The sequence below is a fragment of the Micromys minutus genome (genome assembly GCF_963924665.1).
Source record: "Micromys minutus genome assembly, chromosome: 2".
NCBI classification, from domain to species: domain Eukaryota; kingdom Metazoa; phylum Chordata; class Mammalia; order Rodentia; family Muridae; genus Micromys; species Micromys minutus.
In genome coordinates, this window is record NC_137971.1 from 19,700,842 (window position 1) to 19,720,775 (window position 19,934).

Here is a 19,934-nt window from a genome sequence, read left to right on the forward strand (position 1 = left end):
CCCTGGTAGTAAGTTGTAGTGAGAATTTCAGTTTCTTAGAAACTCCACTAACATTTATTTAAACATGTTTTTATTTTAACCCCGGGTGTGAGATATGGGGCTGTTTCAGATTATGCACAGCAGCTGACTATTTGTATGTGCTCCGGCAGGGGTGTGATGCTGCCGGCTGCGGATAGTTTAATTCCGAGGACTCTGGAGAGGGTATACATGCCAGAATCCAGAGGGGGATGGGGGCATGTTCTGAAGGAGGAGAAGGAGGAAGAATAGAAGGAAGGAGGGAAGAAGGAAGAAGGTAGAGAAAGAAAACTGTTGCTTCCCCCTCGGCTGCTCCTGATTGTTGGTGCTGTGGTTCATGAGCGATCAGAAGCAAAGAGCAAACTGACAAGAAGAATTTAGAAATATCCTGACTATTAAGATTGGACTTGCCCCTAAAAACTCAATGTCCCTAGTCAGCAGGAAGTCATTTAACGACACCTACACCCCTTTTCCCCCTCTAACCTTCTTTTTCTCCTACCTAGTGTCAGGGAGAGGGTTAGAAGAGAGGAAGAGATAAAAGAAACTAAATAAAATAGCTTTAAAAAATATGTCAGCAGTAGTTTTTGATCCAAATATGACCAGTGCCTTTTATTGATGAAGGTAAAAATTGTATTGCAAAAATTAAGCTAGTTGTTAATATTTTATGCTTGTGATTATTTTTTACAGACAGCTTCAAAAGATGGTCCATGATATTAAGAACAATGAAGGTGGAATAATGGACAAGATAAAAAAGTAAGTTAGTCACTATTACTTATATGCATTAAGTCTGAGTAGAGAGCAAAGATCTGTCTGCAAGTGGAGACCATGATACCCCTCCCCTTCTTACTGGGGCCAGGAAGCCATGGTGGTTAGGTCTCCATCTTGAAACAGGTTAGTTCGTGAAGTGGAACTCAGGGATCTACCATTGCTCATCTCCCTGAAGAGATATGCCGGGCCCACTCGAGACACCTAGCAGGAGATTCATTTGGATGACTACTGAGCTGAGGCCTGAGCATTAACCTGGAGAAGCCAGCAAGAGCACAGAGAACTCGACCTGGCTTCTTCTGTTCAGACTTATAGGTGCTACTGAGGCAAGCATCCCTTGCTTCTTTGTGATGCTGCATCGCTGGTCTATAGTTTGGTTTCTGCCTTGTTAGTTGTTGCCTTAAAATCCCATTTCATCTGGCTGTTGAAGAAGGAAAACCACAATCCTGAGTTTTCATGTACACCAAGTGCCCCTTAACTTAGCACACACACACACACACACCCCAGAAGTTAGGCTAGGTATAATGGCACACAATTGAAATCCCAACTATTTGAGAATTGAACTCAGTTTTAAAACACAGAGTCCTAGCATGAATAGGACCTAGGAGTCATCCCCCCCACACACATACTATCAAATGTGTGTGCACACAACACACACAATCATACACAAACACACACACCACAGAAACTGTATATATTTCTTACATTCATTATTCAAAGTCTAAGTCAAGATGAAAAGAGAAGCAGGATTTTGTTTTATTTGTCTTTTGAGATAGGGTCTCACTATGTATCCCTGGATGGTTTTTCAACTTGTAGACCAGGCTGGCATCAAATTCAAAGACAGACAGCATCCCCTACGTCCTGAGATATCACACTCTACCTAACATTCAATTTTAAGTTTGCTTTTTCATTAATGTACTACAAATTCACCATGAAAAATTTCCACCAAATTTGAAATGAATCAGGACTGCTCACCTTCTCACATTCCCTCTCTAAACCCCTCCCCCAAAACAGGCATCAATCAATGTGTTACCCCAGTGACTCATGCACAGCTATCTGTCCATGCATATGCCAGCACTGCGCATGTCTGCATGCAAGCACTCCCATCTGAAGCAGCATCCTGTTGTGTATATGGTTCTCCTAGCTTGTTGTGTTGGTGTTACTGTGGACCTCCTTAGTAGTATGAAAGGATAAACCATATTTTTCATAAGTGCTGCCTAGTTGTCTACTATATAACTGCATTAGGATTAAATAATTTAAATTAAATTAAAGCCTTAGATGGATGAGTGTGTTAAAGGGGAGGGTGTGAGTTTGAACGAATAACGTCTCTAGAGTAATAGCTCCCTTTCAACCAAAGTTCCCTAGCCATTCCTTTCTATTTAGTTGTCAAAGATAATACTCCAGTGAGGCTCTTCTCAGACTTCAAGGGGTCCATTAATCTAAACTCTTGAAATAAAATGTCTAAGAGGAAGTTAATGCGTTATCACCATTGCCAAATTTCCCTCCCCAGTTTTATGCCATTGGCAGTATAGCCCTGCTCATTTCTTCGTGTCTGTAGAACATATTTATTCTTTTTGATTGTTTTTAGAACCTAACGCATACAGGAGCCTCACCATACATGGGGGTTGGAAGGCAGAGGCTGTGGTCCTCTGTGAGGGGAAGGGATACTCTCTTCAAGGACAGGCTCTGTCCCAGGGCTGGCAGACATGTGAGGTCTTTTCTGTTTATCCTTTCTACTATGAAATCTCATTCCCCACACTAGCCACTGTTAGACTCACTAGCAATTGTGGGTCGCCCCGGCTGCCAGGTTTGCAACTCCGATGTTCTCAGTGGTACGAGGTTTCACTCTCGTGTTCAGTCATATGACAGAAGGCATGGGCAGCAGTAATCCTGGCAGTCTCTATTTCAAACATTTTTCCCACTGTCCCTAGAGCACGTGTGTGTGTGTGTGTGTGTGTGTGTGTGTGGTGTGTGTGTTACACGCACACATGTACATGCACACAGAAACAAGTCCTGGATTTTGGGTGTGCCCTCCTCTATTGCTCTCCAGTTTACTACCTTGAGACAGAGCATGTTACTGAACTGGAAACCCATTGCTTCTACTAGGCTGGCTGGCCAGAGAGTTCTCAAGATGTCCCTATCTCTCTGTTACCAAATTCTGTGGCTACAGGGGTGCACAGCCATGCAGGCACCTCTTCTTATGTGGGTGACAGGGATATAAATTCATGTTGTCATGGTTGCAGGGCAAATGCTCTTACCCTGACTCCCCAAGCATCTTCCTAGCCTCTAGAGTGCTCTTCTTGACAAGTCACATTTCCAGATAGTGGAAAATCTGGCCACTGTGACCATTACCATGGAAGTCAAGGATTATCTTGCCTCAAAGGAACTGCAGTTGGGTTCCCTTGTGACACCAGACAGCATTCTCCCTTGAGAGGAGGAAGCATGGTTGAACACACTGTTTCCTCTGTCACTGTGATACACAGTGTTGGGTTTAGTGTATAGCTCTCAGCTATACCTTACTTTCAAAATACACCTTTTATTCCTGGTTTGTGGTCTGCACCCTCCCCCCTCTGTGTGTGTGTGTGTGTTGTATGATGTACATGTTTGTATGGGTATGTGCACATATGTATATAGTTTAATGTGCATGTGTGTACATGTGCATGCATCTCTGTGTGTGTGTGTTTGTGTGTGTGTGTGTGTGTGTGTGTGTGTGTGTGTAAGGCTAGAATCCCATGTTCCTCTACCACTCTCCACCTTAGTTTTCTGTGACAGTCTCTCACTGAACTGTAGCTCACTAATTCCGCTAGACTGACTGGCCAGCAAACTCCCTGAATCCTCCTGTGTCCAGCCACTAGCACTGCATTCATAGGCAGGCACACCACACCCATATTTTATGTGGGTGGATGCTGGGCACCCGAACACACTCCTGGTGCTTGTGCCTTGTGTGCTTATTGACAGTTTATTCTTAAGTTTGTCTTCTGTTCCCAGGTGAGTTGAGCTGTTAAAATTCTCCTCTTCTGACTCGGGGATGGAGGTGAATGGTCCCTGGCTTGAGCGTTTTGAAATTTTGTGTTCCTTTTGTTCCTGTTTCTCTTCCCTTCGGTTCCTTTAATGATCTCTTTGCAGATTTTATCACAAGTTTATTTTGATGCAAGTTGTTAGCTTGTGATGGGAACGGGAGCAAAGATAGATACAAAAACCTGTGGTGAGAAAGGGTAGATTCCCAGACAAAAACAAATGTTATTTTTACAATCTGCAATTTTGGTTTATAAGGAATTTTATATATTTCTAAAATACATAGTTTAAAAAAAGAAATGAAGTAGATACATAATTATTACCATATATACTGCTTCTATAAAAGGAAATAATATTTCAGTAATTAAAGGCTACTGTAGGATGTTAGTTTTATATGTGTGTGCTTTAAATTTTGTTAAGGAAATCACTCTTAAATAACATGGGTAATTATTATTAATTGGTAATTTACTATAAACCTTCCATCTTGAGATGATACTGGCCTATTTGCTCTGGGTTTTGTTTGTTTTATTATAGGGCTGGGACTAGAACCCAGGGCTTTACACACACTGGGCAAGCACTTGACCACTAGGCCATAGCCTAGGCCCTACTTGTCATGTTTTGAAATGGCAAAAATGATTTTAATTCAGCTATGAGCAAAGTACTTACTATTGATGTTTTTTTCCCTTTTAAGAAACATATTATGAACCCTTAAAACACAGCTCATCTTTTCTTATTGTCCTGTCAGCCAATGAGAACTTCTCTCCCTTGAGTCACTGAATGCAGTGTTAACCTCACAGAGCCCTTCCATGTCTCTGCCTGACTTGGGATAAGTTATAAGCCCCCTGTGTATTGTGGAGAATACTGGCCTTGTTAGATTACAATACACTAAACTCAGCGAATGGGCACAAAAGATGTTCTAGTAGAGATCTATTTCTCATCTCTGTGTTGGCATGTGCTGTGAGCCTTGGCAACAGTTGTCCTGCCCACTAACCTTTGTTCTATTGGTTCTCATCCATAGGCTAAAGGTCAAAGGACCTCCAAGTGTTCCTCGAAGGGACTATGCATTAGGTAAGCATATTTGTAAAATATATTAGCTGGCTTTTGTCTAGTGTTCATATGTCTTCCTTGGGGAGGGAAATATGCTCTACTCATTTGAAAGCAAAGGATACTGAGCCTGATTTTAAGAACAACCATATCAATGGGGCCTTTAACTTCAGTGCAAATGTACTCTACCCATTCATCCATTCACACATCTATCTACCCACCCACCCATTCATCTATTCATCTACCACCTACCCATCCATCCACAACTTACCCACCCACCACCCCCATTCATTCACCCACCTACCCATCCATCCACCACCTATCTATCCATCCACCACCTATCTACCCATCCACCCACCTACCTATCCATTCACACACCTACCCATCCATCCACCACCTATCCATCCACCCACCTACCCATCCATCCACCACCTACCCATCCATCCACCACCTATTCATCCACCCACCTACCCATCCATCCACCACCTATCCATCCATCCACCACCTATCCATCCACCCACCTACCCATCCATCCATTCACCCACCTATCCATCTTTTTGTCTATTTATACACCCATCTAAGTGTCTTTGCAGCTATTTATTGAACATATCCCATGTCCCAGGCATTATAAGATATTAAGTAAAAACCATACTTTCAAGTGACTTATAGTTCTCCCTGCCACAGAACTGATAGCCCAAACGGGAAGACAGATGACGTTAGAAATAGCTACAATTTCTTGCAGTATAGAAACTGCAGTTCTGTGCAGTCCATGACAGTGGGGACTCATCTATCCTGCACAAAAAGCTATTTAAGGAGTCAGATGGTTCGGTCAGTAAAGTGCTTTAGAATGCAAGCATGAAGAGCCAAATTTGACCCCCAGAAACCATATAAGAAGCTGGGTATGGTGGCATTTATGTGTAGTACCAGTGCTAGAGATATGGAGATAGACAGAGCCTGGGGCTTGTCAGGTAACCATTGCCAGTGAGAGACCATGTCAATAGCAGCAGAGGGATCCTGAGAAATGGCACTCAAGACTGAACGCCTCCTACACATCCATGGTTCCCTTTCAACCAGAATCAGCTTTGGCTGCAAAAAGACTAATCTTGAGATTAGTAGATTTGAGGCAAAGGTGATCAAAGTCATCTGTTGACCCCTTCGCCTAGACAGAAGCACACACTGTCAGGCATTTAGCAAGTTTATACAGATAGCCATGGAATTTCTGTGGAGCATGAAACTAAGAAATGGGGATTTTGTCCAGGAATTCAAAAATCTACCTAATTCATAAGTCAAGGAAACCTGTTTCCCAACCATGACTAAGTGAGAACAAGCCATTCTTCTCTCCAAAGATGAGAAAAGGGAACAACTCTGACCATTTTAGGATCCAAACAGGAATAATAGGGAAGTCATGGAATGATGGATTCGCGTGTGTAAGAGGTGATTCAGTCCAACATCTGTACTGAACTTACTCCCACCCCCATCATTGGTATCCTCACAAAGGTCACCTCCATGATGGTGTCCAGAGCTTACTTGATCCCTGAGAAATGGGCATCCCTTACTGGATGTAGGTGTTATTCCTCTCCAATGTCTCCTAATGGCCACTCGGTACAGGCTCTGAAGTCTCACAAGGAAGTAACAGAGATGCATGTACAGCTTCAAAGCAGACAATTCAGAAGTGATGGCATTTGAACAGTTTACTTTGTAGAATGAACATCTGCAGGTGCTGCAGCTTCGGTCCGTTCAACAAATATGTCAAGAGTTTTGTCCTGTGTGGCAGTGGGTAAAGTGCTTGCCACACAAGTATGAGGGTCTGAGTTTGGATCCCCAAAACCACAGACAGTTAAATATTGTAGCAGTCTGTGACCCCAGCTCTCACAGGACAGGATGGGAGCAGAGACAGAATTCCTATAAGTTCCTAGGCCAACTAGCTCAACCCTCTGCCTCTCCACTCTCCCTCTCCCCCTCTCTCCCTTTCCCTTTTCCCCTCTCTCCTTCTCCCTCTCCCTTTCTCCCTCCCCTCTCCTCCTCCCTTTCTCCCTCCCCTCTCCTCCTCTCTTTCTCCCTCCCCTCTCCTCCTCCCTTTCTCCCTCCCCTCTCCTCCTCTCTTTCTCCCTCCCCTCTCCTCCTCCCTTTCTCCCTCCCCCTTCCCTTTCTTCCTCCTCCTTCCCTTTCTCCCTCTCCCTCTCCCTCTCCCTCCCTCCCTCCCTCTCTCTCTCTCTCTCTCTCTCTCTCTCTCTCTCTCTCTCTCTCTCTTTCTCTCTCTCTAAAAATAAGTAATTTCCTAAGCATGATAGCTGCTATGGATAACAGGAAAAAAAATGTCAAGGTGCAATGGCAAAGAATCAGATGGGATGGTCTCTCTGAGGTGACATCTAATTCATGTGCTAGGGGACAAATTGTAAGCATATCTGTCCTTGCCATGGGGCTCTTTGTCAAGTCCTGTTGTTCCTTATCCTTTGCAGAAAGGGTGAGCTTTCATCTAAATCCCGCTGATTCCACATTCAAGTATCTTTCCTCTCTGTTGCCATGGCTATAAGTCAGGCCCTCACATTTCTTGTTTGCCATTGGGCCGAGCTTCTAAGTGGCCCTCAGTGTCTGATTCTATTTCTGGTTCTCACCCCCCAGCAGAGAACTGTGCCATAATACATTTCTCTTCATCTTGGTCCCACTGAACTTTTTATGGCTCACCAGAGTGCAGTTACAGGCCACAGGGCTAGTGACAAGGTCTTCTCATGTCTAGCCACTAACTGGCTATGTAACTGTGGATGTCACTCCAGGTCACCCTTGTCATCTGAAGAATGAAGATCTGCTGGGTTTTGGTCCTGTTGCTACAGTGAACCTCTCTGACACTGGGTTTAGGAATGTGTTCTCTTTGACCTCACATACCTGATCTTTTTCTGAAATGTTCCATTTAGCCTTTTCTTATATGGCCCTGGGGCTCAAAGCCAGGACCTCATATATGCTAGGCAAGAGCTTTACATCTGAGCTGCAGACTCAGTCCTTCCATGTAGCCTTGATATCAATATATATGGTCTCTTGGAGCACAGGAACATTCACAGTCTGATCCCTCGTTTGGTGACAGCAGTCAGCTGGGAGCTTGTTAGGCGTACACAGCCTCCACCCTGCCACCCAACTACTGAGTCAGAATTAGCAAGAACTCCCACATATTAAAGTGAAACAAATCTGCTTTAAACCAAGTCCATCCAAGTTCCCAGTCTTACAAATTGGTCCCGTGCACTTTTGCCAACAGAGCCTGTTCCCACTCTGTTCCTCCCCCCCAATCCTTGGGAACTCTTCTTTTGGCAGAACCTGTGTTACCACTTGTAGCTGTGCCCCTTCTTGTCCTGTCCTCCCGCACACCTAGATATCCATGACCCAGGGGCATTTTCAGCAGTTGCCTCTATGTTTCGGGGGTTCTCATTCAATTGCACGCTCTGGCTTGAAATCAGCCCCTAAGCTTCTCAATCCAGGGACTCTCCAGGGGCTTCAAAAGAAAATTACCCAAAGAGACAGAGACAGACAGACAGGCAGATCCATAAGCCAAATAAATCCATCCCTCTCCAAGTTGCTTTTGGTTATTGTATGCAAAGAGACACAGTAAAGAAACTGCCAACATGACTGCTCCAGGGTACAATTAGTCTTGTTGTGCATAAGAGAAAGAAAATATAAAGGGGCATCTAAGAGTCCAGAGTTGGGGAGTGGAGCAGACTGCACATGGCCTGGGCTATCTGCAAGAGAAGGGTGAAGAGCTGGAGAAGAAAGAGAGTGTATAGAGGGGTGGGGGTAGGAAGAGAATAGTGCACAGAGGGGGAAGGGTGAAAGGATAATAGTGCATGGTGTGGGGTGTTAGGGATAGAATAGTGCATGGTGGGTTGTTAGGGATAGAATAGTGCATGGTGGGTTGTTAGGGATAGAATAGTGCATGGTGGGTTGTTAGGGATAGAATAGTACATGGTGGGGTGGGGGTAGGGATAGAATAGTGCATGGTAGGGTGGGGGTAGGGATAGAATAGTGCATGGTGGGGTAGGAAGAGAATAGTGAGAATAGAATGGGAGCAGAAATAAAGAGAGCAGGAATCTGAAGTGAGAAGGGCCAGGAGAGAGCCTGAAATATATAAAAGTACTTATAAACAGGAATTGTGGGAGTCTGGGGCTCAGTCTGGGCCTGAAGTCACAGGTACATGTCAGGAGAGAGCCATTGTCCCTTCTGCCAAAGGTAAGGGGAAAAATCACTCCTTTTTGCATGTGGGAACCAGTTTTACAAGTTCCTGAGGAATCCTGGCTCTTATCTAACCACCAGACATCCTCCTCGAGTCTGGTTTAATGTTACAAAAATGTCCCTTGACAAAGGCAGGCCTAGGTAAAGAACCCCACTGTTCTGTTCTGCGGGACTTTTATTTTGTGCTTTAGGTTAAGCTTTCTGACAAAAGAGATGAAAAGGATGAATGACAACATGGCTGTAATTACTGCTCAAGGACAAGGAGTAAATACACTGAAAGGCCCACAGAAAAGTGCCACCTTTGATGTCTATGGGCAGACAGCTCAGGGGTCTATGGACAGACCATACATGTGCCTGTGGGTCAGCCAGAGCTGTCAGCTAGATTCATGCTTTTTGCTCTATGTTCCTCTCCTGCTACAGAGAGCCCTGTGGACGAAGAGGAGCAATGGTCGGATGACTTTGTGAGTGTTTGTTCCTGGGATCAGAAGGGTGCCAGCCTCTTGGGGGAGACCTCTTAAATGGCTTCTTTCTGAACCGTGTGCTGAAGGCTAGCAGAGCAACACGGGGAGGTGGGTGGGTCTCAGAAGGACTGAAAAGCCTCCTCCAGGTAGGTGGCAGTGACCTTTCTGACAGCTGACTGGGTCCAATACCCGCCACAAGCCAGGCTGAGCGCTTTTATATGTAACTTTGCTTTATTCTACTGCGGCCAGGGGAGGTGGGTATTCTAACCTCATTCTCTGAGCTCACAGACACACAGAGCCAGAAGTAACAAATGCATTCAGATAGTCTATACTGATGAGCATACTTCTGACCGAGGCTACCCCATTGACACCGGACAGGAGACCCGCCCAAACAAAGAGTTAATGTCACAGCTGGTACACACATAATCTCAGCACTTGGGTGGCTGAGGCAGGAAGACTTAAGAGTTTAAGGCCAGTCTGGGTTATTTGGAAAGTTTGAGGCCAGGCTACTAAGAAAAAAAGTCCTATTTTTGACTAGCGTTAAGGATAGTTAGAGGTGCTTCTAGAACCAGAAAAAACAAAACAAAACAAAAAAAAACATTTAATTAACTTGCAGGTCCCACACTCAAACCTGGGCCTCAGAACCAGGCTGTGAGCTATTGAGGTACCAGTTATGACCAAAAGAACATCGGTGACCCTGACAGGTGATACAGCAGAATAAACTGTCACCCTTCTCCAAAAGGCCCTGTAGTTTGCAGGGTCCCTGCAGCCACACCTACTGGGAGCCGAGTCTTGCTGAGACCATGCATCTCAAGTTTTCTTCAACATCCACAATGTAGACTCCACAACGTTACCATGCTCTGATCTGAGTTTCAGTCTGTAAGGGACCCTATACACACCACACCCCCACCTCAAACATGTTAGGAAATGAAGGTCCCGAGGACAGAACTGACAATCCCACTGTCCCTCACCGGGTTGACGACTCAGAATGAAGACTTCTAGGCCAGCGTCTAGAATCGAATCTGTGTTCACCACCTGGAGTGGATGTGGTCTTTAAGACAGCAGTTCCTCCTTCTTCAACCGCAGAAAAAGAAAAGAAAAATAAGGGGAAGGGTGATCTCATTGTGGGTCACTCGGGCATGAAGTTCCTCTTAGAACCCAGTGTAGAAGAAACTAGTGTCTAGAGTGTCGTGGCTGCGCCCCCTGCTGGCTTCAGCGCAAGATCCCATGGCAGGGAGGCTGGCTCCCTGGCTGAATTAAGAATTTCAAAGAGGGCCAGGATAGGCACGCGGGAGGGTGTGGAGGGAGTAAAAAGAGGGGAAAACAGTGTAATTATGATCTCAAGAAATAAAAGGAATAAACTTTACAAAGAAGGCATAGAGCGAGGAACACGAAGTAAAAACCCGGAGAGTGGGGACCGACCTACCCTAAAGTTAAACAGCCAAGATTAATAAGGATTGGTTAAATTCCCCTAGCAGCTATTTTTACTTTGGTGGGTCTCTGCTGCAGATAGCCTGAAACACGGACTTGTTCCTAAAGCGTTTAGGCCAGACAGAAGAGCCCCATTATAACATCCCAACGGAAAGGAGACAATGTCTGTCTCTGCAGCCGAAAGTCCTGTGTGATCACGGCAGGAGATGCGTGCAGCAGGCAGACACGAGCAGCCTCCACTTCCTGTCCTCTGCCACAGGAACCACTCCTGCCTCCTAAGGTGGGATCCGTGGCACCTGCAGGATTACCGAGCAAGGTGCTTACACTTGCAGGACAGTGACTATGAAAATCCAGATGACCATTCGGACTCCGAGATGTATGTGATGCCTGCAGAGGAGACGGGCGACGATTCCTATGAGCCGCCTCCTGCTGAGCAGCAGACGCGGGTGGTCCATCCAGCTCTGCCCTTCACGAGGGGCGAGTATGTAGGTGAGGCCACTGTGGACTCTAGGACCACGGAATGGGGAGATGGGCAACCATAGCTGCTCCCTGAAGGCCTCCTGCCTGTCTCCACTCTCCCTCCCAAACAGCAGTGTAGGTCCGGAGCAGGCAGGTGCACCGTAGGGTGGGGGTCACCATTAGTAAGGCTTTCATTTTATGGGGTGGGTTTCCTCCAGGTAGAGAGTGTTGAACAGATTCTCTGAAATGATAAAGAACTGTACCCTAATAATTGCTCCCCCTCCCATCCTCTGACCCCTACTCCTGCCCCCACGAGAAGTCAACCCAGACATTTTCTCCTGGGAACTCCTTCATCCAAGGCTCTGGAACTTCTGAGAAGCTCACACAGAATAATGGTGCCCTTCAAGGACCTGAGTGTCCATGAAAGCCCCCTCTTTGTTCTGGTCCAGACAGCTTTGCAAACAGGCCATCTAGACTAAGTGTGTCCACTGTGGTTGGGGGGGGTGTCATTGAGTCCTGGGCCTGCAATCAACCACTTAGGTCAAGTGACACTGCACGATCTGGCTTTGAGGCATGCCTCTGGTGGTCCACCAAAGAGTCTGCCATGGTAGCTCAGGTCTATCATCCCAGCTGGCGGCAAACAGGCGCAGTTAGTCGATGCTAGAGCAGAAGGAGCCCAGACCCATCCAGCATCAGAGCCTTGGCTCTTTCTCAGACTCCTGCTGAAAAGAATAGTCCTGGACAAAGCAGGGCCGCCTGGTTTCTCCAGTTGAGGGAAAGAACTCGTTGATATATTCTGGAGGACTTAAAAACCCATCAGAACAGATTGCATTCAGAAGTCCAAAGTAGGGCCACTTTTAAAGCCCCCGAGATGTCTCCAATGTGTAAATAAATACACCTGAGAGTACTCTGGGCTCTCAGCTCTCCCAACCCCCCTCCCAATGTGCTCTTGAAGACCTTCTTCGTCTATGTGCACATAGGTAAACAGTTGACAGTTGATGCTTTCTGTCTACCTGTTGACTTGGCTCCTTTAAGAACCATGCCCATCCTTTCTGGTTAGATAGATGCCTTTGGCTGTGTGTCTTTTAGATCCCCCATGATATCCACACAATGAATGACCCAGGGCCTCTTCTGTGTTGTCTTATGTTTGTTCAAGATAATCGATCCAGCCAGAGACACTCTCCACCCTTCAGCAAGACACTTCCCAGTAAGCCCAGCTGGTCTTCAGCGAAAACGAGGCTGGCCTCCACTCTGCCAGCCCCCAACTCTCTACAGAAGCCTCAAGTGCCCCCCAAGCCCAAAGACCTCCTTGAGGATGAGGTAAAGTAAGCCTAGGAGAAGAGCTGACGGGACTGGGGAAGTAGGTCTGGAGTGACCTCCCTTCCTTTAAGCCCTGCAAGTCCCTCAAGGTGACACTGAGGGGAACTTAGTTTCTCTAAAAGTACCTGTGACTCTGTGACTCATTTTGGACATGTTGGTTTTCCACCGAAATGTGACTTATGTACCAGATCTGAGCCTCTCCTGCCATCCCTGCAGTGCCTCTCAACAACTTTCACTGGGTTTACTTCCGCCCCTGCACCCACCCCTGGGAATCCGGGGACTTCATCAACCTCTCCTCTGTCACTGCTGGCCCCTTGGGAGTCTTATTCCATTGGGAGTGTGACCTCTTGAAAGTGCAGTGCCCAAACTGTGCAACAAGGACTGCCCCAACCTAGTAGTCCTGGCTCACAGGGCATTTTTATTTTAAAAAGAAAGACAACCCTTGCTCATGGCTATTAAGATGTCCCACAGAAGGACACGGAAAACAGCTCTAAGCCATCAGCAGACATTCTTAGAGGAGCTACCCTGAGAAACCACTTCTTTTGGGATGTCAGCAGGTGCGAGAAACAGTTGTAAAATGACCTTCATGTGTGTCTTTATATAATGTCCAGTAAGGAGGCAGGAAAGAGAACCTTTTAAAGCACCGTAGAAACAGTGTCTAGGTCTATATTCCTTCTGATCCTGGAAGCCCTGTGATTTTAGGCAAACTGGCCAACCTCTCTGAGTCTGTTTTCTTCCTCCCTTTCTCTTTTCTCACTATTTTGATTATTACTAGATATAGTTCTTACACACACACACACACACACACACACACACACACACACACGTGCACATCTATTGGGTTTCTATCATATTCTAGGTTTTTTTTTAACAAGGTCAGTTTTCTAGTTTCTCCTGAACACTGAAGGTGAAACACTGGCCCACACTGAGTCCGAGCTGTTGAGCCTCATGGTAGGTAGCTCATCTCAGTTGTGAGCGAATCCTTTCCTCATTTACCACGGGCTCATTGCTCCTACCTCACCTCTATCACCTCTACACACTTCTGTGCCAGGTTCCTGCTCTGGAGGAGAGTGAAAAGCAGATGCTGGCAGACTTGGAGGGTGCTGGTTTCTCAGTCCTCAGGTCAGCCAGAGAGGTGACTTAAAGACACATTCCTGTCTCTTCATGGCAGGCATGGGGGAGGGGGACACAGGTATAGGGACAGTAGTATTGGAGAAAGGGGTCAGTAAGCATTCTTAGCTTTGGGCAAATTCACTTGGAGATGTGACTTTAGACACAGAAGCAAAGATCTGAGCCAGGATCCCCATTTCTGTGACTAGCTGGGAGGGAAGCTCAGTGAGGCAGGGCAGAGTTCTGCCCATCCCACCCTGCAGAGGTGGCTCAGGAAAACCTGTACCAGTGGAAAAGAAGTAGAGAGGAGGCTGTGTGCTGGAAGGAGCAGATAGAAAGTTGACATTACAAAACAGTTACAGGCTGAGTGCGGTAGAGTACACCTTTAATCCCAGCACTAGGGAAGACAAGCAGGGAGATTTCTATGGGTTTGGGGCCAGCCTGGTCTACAAAAACAAGTTTCAGGACAGCCAAAGCTACACAGAGAAATGCTGTCTAAAAAGACAAACAAACAAACAAACCAAAAATGGGGGTGGGTGGTTACAAAGAAAACAACCAAACTGGCTGATAGTTTCGCAGGTAAAGTATTTGCCTTGCAAGGGAGGAAGACCGGAGTTCATTTCCCTCAGAACCACATAAAAACCACATTACCACATGGGTGGCAACGCTTGTGTGTGATCCCAGCACTGGTGGAGAAGGTCAGGGAATGAGTCCAGGCTAATGAGAGACCCTGTCTGAAACAAGTAAACAAATAAAACCACAGCCGAGGTTAGACTAACCCTGTCTCAAACAAACAAATAAAGCCCACAAAGAGAATGTCAGCGTGACTGGGCTCAAAGCCTGTATCTACTGCCTTATGTAAGCTCAGTATTTTCTCCATTCCTTAGAGTTGGTGGTCGTACCTACCTGACAGGGCTGTTAAAATGACTGAGCAAGATGATGATGATGATGATGATGATGATGTGTGTGTGTGTGTGTGTGTGTGTATGTGTGCTTTCTGCTCCTGGTATACATCTTGTCAGTCCACCAGATTAGAAAATCTGTCTTTAAGATCTAAGTAGTGGGTCTGTATTTTGTCAGTATAAAAATTTCTCCCTCTCTATATTTGTGGTCTACTGGTTGTTGACAAAGGCCAAGAGAATTTAATAAAGAGGTAGCTGATTTAAAAAAAAAAAAAAAAAAAAGGAATGGTGCTGGAAAAGCTGCATGTCCAAGTGCAAAATGAGGGAACTGGACCCTGCTTCATACTATATACAACATCAGCCAGAAGTGGATCATAGACCCAAATATAAGATATGAAATTATTGGGCTCATAGAGGGAAAAAGCAGAAGTGTAAATCTTTATGGCCTTGAGTCAGGAATCGGCTTTTAATGACACCAAAACACAAACAGCGAAGAAAAAGATACACAAATTAGACTTAAAATTTAGATCTTTGTACCTGAAGCAGTGCATCAGAAAAGCATGAGCAAAGCCCATTACACATGCCTGTCATCCCAACACCGGGAGGATGTCGGCTCAGTGCTGCTGCGTGCCACATAGTGAGACCCAAAATCGGAGGGGGGACATTCGAGTCATGGATCTCATATAGGACCTAATATCTAGGACATTCAAGGAACTAATATACCATAACAATAAAAGGCAAACAACCCAATTAAAAGTGGAAAGGGGTGTTAGTATCCAGTGTGTACATAAACAGTGAGCTTCAGTGAACTGCTGGGAAGCATTTGGATCCAAGAAAGATGGATCCAAACTGTAAGACACGCCTAGCATCATATTATATGTTTGAGAAGTCTAGAGATTAAAAGACTCAAGGATACTGACATAGCAGTCTGAGTGAAAATAGCCCCTCAGGCATTTGAACACTTGGGCCCCAGCTGGTGGCACTGTTTGGGGAGGTTTAGGAAGTGTGGCCTTGCAGGAAGGAGTATGGCTTTGGGTTTTTATAATTTCCCCCCATATCCACTTAAGGCCCTGTTTCATACTTGTGATTAAATATGTGAACTCCCAGCGTCCTGCTCCTGCTACCACCTCTTCTGCCCACCTCTTTGCTACTGTGCCCATCTCCCAACTCCCTGCCCACCATCACGGGCACTTATCTCTCCACAACACTAGGACCAAACAAACTCCTCTTTCTATAACTTGCATCTGCTCCTGATGTCTTATCACAGAAAATAAAACTGATATCATCTATTTTTTTAAAAAAGGCTTCATCAGCCATGAACTTAGCATTCATGGAACAGAGTCTAGTAGACAAGCTCCTGTGGATACAACAGAAGTCTAAATGTCAAAAGGCACCCTATTGTAAGCAATTGTATAGTGTGTGGATTATAGCCCACTAAAGCTTTTATAGAAAGGAAAATCTCTTTCCCCCACTATTAACTATGAATGTACAGCAAGTGTTCTCTTCGCTTCTGTCTTTCTTTTAGGCTGATTATGTAGTCCCTGTGGAAGATAACGATGAAAACTATATCCATCCCAGAGAAAGCAGCCCACTGCCTGCTGAGAAAGGTAAGCATTTGCTGTTTGGAGTGCCTGAAAACATCCAGCAGTTAGCTGGCACCAGGCTGCTCAGCAAATAAGTATGGGGCACTTAGACCACACAAGTGCCCCTCCCCTGTAGACATGCCCCCTTTGGCCAGGGGAGCATCTGCTTCGGGCCTTTCTCCTCCTTCAGTGTTCAAGTTTATACACCAGGCTATAAAAGCAGTGAGCTATCATCTTCTGCTGCCTCCACTCAGAATGGTTCTCAATAGCTAACTCTGGCCAGTCTGCAAGCCACAGGGTTGACTTATGAACAATGTACAGCTATCGGATCTGTGGAGGGTTGATAAAACAACAGTGCGTGGGCTCTGCATCCCAGCTTGTTAGTTCCACGGTGTCTCGGGCCTATAGGACATTTGCTCTGTAAATCCTGCTGGGAATAGGAAATGCTATCACAAACACGTTGTCCCAGATCAGACGTGAAAGCAGCACCCCCCAGAAACAGTGACTTTGGAAAATGTAGTCCCAGGCAGGTGATCTCATCTGATAAACTGGAGCAGAGAGAACTGGTCGTCACCTCTCCTGCTTTTAATAACAGCTCCTCCTGTATTTCCCAAGCATGGGCCATGGCTTGAAGACCAAGGCACCCAGTGAACAAAGCAACACCTACCTGCACATCCCCTCTCTTCTCTCTTCAGACAACCTCAAAATCCAAGGGAATTTCTGTTTGGAAGGGAAGGCGGCACAGCATCACCATATTTAGGTTTCAATATACTTTTCATTAAAATGAAACAAAGAGAGAAGCTTTGTCTCCCAAGCCTCCAGTAGCTAATATTCTGATCCAGTGTGTATTTTAACAGATTGTCTTTATTTCATTTCTTTAATCAAGAATAACTATACCCATCCAAGAGCTTCCCTGAGAAGATTTCTTTGGATGGCTTATAGGATTACTGAGGGTCATGGAATCTTTGCAGATTCTCTGGTTTGACTGGCCATGTTTCTGCCGACAATAACATTCGTCAATGCAACGTGTCTGCAATCACTCTGCCTGTGTATTTTTGTGTGTTTCAGCTCCCATGGTGAATCGGTCAACCAAGCCAAACAGCTCCTCAAAGCACATGCCACCTCCAGGAACCATCGCAGGTAAATAGATATATGGCTTGGTTTTGAGTCTGTTCCAAAATATATGCACAACTAAGATCATACATGCACAATCACCTATATCCCATACACACCCACATATATACACATGCACACCCACTCATACACACACATATACACACACAACACACATACCCACATACACACATATATACACACACACATACACACATATCCACACACATACACACATACACACACATACACATACAACACACATACCCACATACACACATATACACACACACATCCACACACATACACACCCACACATACACACATACACATACACACACATATACACACACATCCACACATGCAGGGAAGGTTGAACAAATCATATGAATTATAAGGAAGATAAGTAGCTAGGGGTGAGGGGAAGAAAAGCCATGGAGGCCAGTGTTGACTATGTGTGTAACAAGTGCTTCTGATACTGAGGGGGCCTGGAGGCCAGCATGGGTGTTGTTGATATGCCAATAACTACTGTAGGTATATGTCAGTGGAGAGCCAAGGGAAATGACTCCAAGCAGGTGGGGTGGGATGGGGGGGACCATTTCACACATTTCTAAGAAATGATGGCTATTCTCGAACTGTCTAGAATCCCTTTGCAGTCCAGCCTGAGTTTATTTCTGGCAATATGGACAGTTTGAGATCTAACACTTAGAAATGTGGTTGTCTTTCTTACCTGTGTCCTAAAGTTGTATCTAAGTCAAGTAAGCCATGAGCAGGAGCAGCACTGGAGAAGGCCGACTCCACAGGGTGCTGGTGAAGACCTAAAGTAATGCCCACTCTGCTGTTGAGTGACATTAGCACCCAACTCGGCAAGTACCATATAAAGAAAGAATAGATGGCCTCTGTGCACAAACTGAGAGGATAACCCTGTGGCCGGACCTTCAATACATTCTAAGCTCTTTGTTTTTCGGATGAGATGCATGAATGAGGACAGTATGTCTCTCCTTCCCGGTACCTTCCACAGAGCCTGAGAGTGCCTCCCAGTGCTTACCGCAGACCAGGTCCTCCGTAGTATTTGGTAACTGATTTCTCTGTTATGGGAAAACCACAACACTACAGAGGGTAGCAGATCTCACCCAAGCTTACAGAGTATCTCCTGCATGCCCATTAGGACCCGGGGAGCTCTCTATATGATAGTCTCTTAGTGAGATGTTTGCTCAGGGACTGGGAGACTGCTCAGTGAGTATGGCACTTCGTGATCAAGCAGGATCTTGGATCTGAGTTTGGATCTCCAAGCACACGTGTAAAAAGTCAGTCATGAGCATGGGTGCATGTATATATAATTCCAGCACTACGAGAAACAGAGACTTGAGGGTCACTAGCACTTGGCGGCTGCCAGGTGACCTCCAGGTTTAATGAAAGACTCTATCTAAAAGGATTACGGCAGAATCATGGAGCAGGACATCAGACACCCTCCTCTGTTTTCTGCTCACACATGCACAAGTGCACACATGCATATACACCACACACACCGTTTATTCAGTTCAGTTTGATCCAATAAAAGGTCTCATCATGAACCTCCTGCCTTACTGAGTTGTTTCTAAGAAGCCACCCATGTAGAGAATCTGTCATCTCTTATGGCCTCCTTCAGATTGTCTGGCTTTATTTTCAGCCAGGCAGGTGCAGAGGATATGGATACAAAATCAAGGCTCCCTTATATGATTGTAGAAGATTTGATGGGAGGGATGGTCTTGAACTTGTCCATGAGTTCTAAGAAGATCTTCTTGAAGTGTTAGAATGGCATTCTGACCTACAGCCTACAACTGAGTTTATATGTTAGCATTTTTCTTTGTGTGTGTGTGTGTATGTGTGTGTGCGCATTTACATGTGCACAAATGTATGGGTACATGTACTTGTGGAGGCCTCAGATTGATGTTGGGAATAATCCTCTATCACTCTTCCACCTTATTCATTGAGTCCGGCTCTCTCAATCAAACTTAGAGTTCATTGATGACATTGGTCTTGCTGGGTTTCCTATCTCTCTACCTTCTAAGGCTGACATTACAGGAGGCTGCCACACTCTCCTGCATTTACATAGGTTCTGGGGATTTGAACTCTGGTCTTCACATATGTGTGGCAAGTGCTTCAATCACGGAAATAGCCCCCCTTCCGCCTGTCCCTGTGTTGGCATTTCACATTTCTCATCACTGTGCCCATTGGTTTGCCCCTCGGCATCACTGTCACTAGACATACACACTTCAGTAAAAGTAACACAAAATACGTGTCTCCAAAAGGCTAGCCTCAATAGTTCAACTATCCCCAAAGGTAGGAGACACAGTGGTTGACTCTTGTTTGTGCTGTGCAGGTCGAAACAGTGGGGTCTGGGACTCTAGGTCATCTTTGCCTGTCGCACCATCCCCACTGCCACGAGCTGGGTGAGTACTGATTGAGGCTAGTGGTTCTGGGAGAACTGGGTGTGTGGGGTTGGGGTGGAGTGGGAGCTG

The 19,934-nt window shown here is 45.7% G+C and overlaps 1 protein-coding gene across 6 annotated transcripts in view; it reads left to right on the top strand.

The window, feature by feature from the left end:
• The window catches only part of BLNK (B cell linker), a gene marked incomplete at its 3' end in the record, with an annotated part of 61,165 nt that overhangs the window by 21,245 nt on the left and 19,986 nt on the right, over positions 1-19,934 (top strand). For 3 of the 6 annotated variants that reach the window (XM_080912430.1, XM_080912433.1, XM_080912431.1), the window contains exons 2-9: positions 703-768; positions 4,814-4,863; positions 9,475-9,515; positions 11,279-11,435; positions 12,562-12,725; positions 16,263-16,344; positions 17,389-17,460; positions 19,796-19,865. In XM_080912430.1, coding sequence (XP_080768556.1) covers positions 703-768; positions 4,814-4,863; positions 9,475-9,515; positions 11,279-11,435; positions 12,562-12,725; positions 16,263-16,344; positions 17,389-17,460; positions 19,796-19,865 — 702 coding nt within the window. The remainder of the gene's footprint in view (positions 1-702; positions 769-4,813; positions 4,864-9,474; positions 9,516-11,278; positions 11,436-12,561; positions 12,726-16,262; positions 16,345-17,388; positions 17,461-19,795; positions 19,866-19,934) is intronic. The other 3 variants (XM_080912432.1, XM_080912434.1, XM_080912435.1) reach the window with 2 other exon arrangements.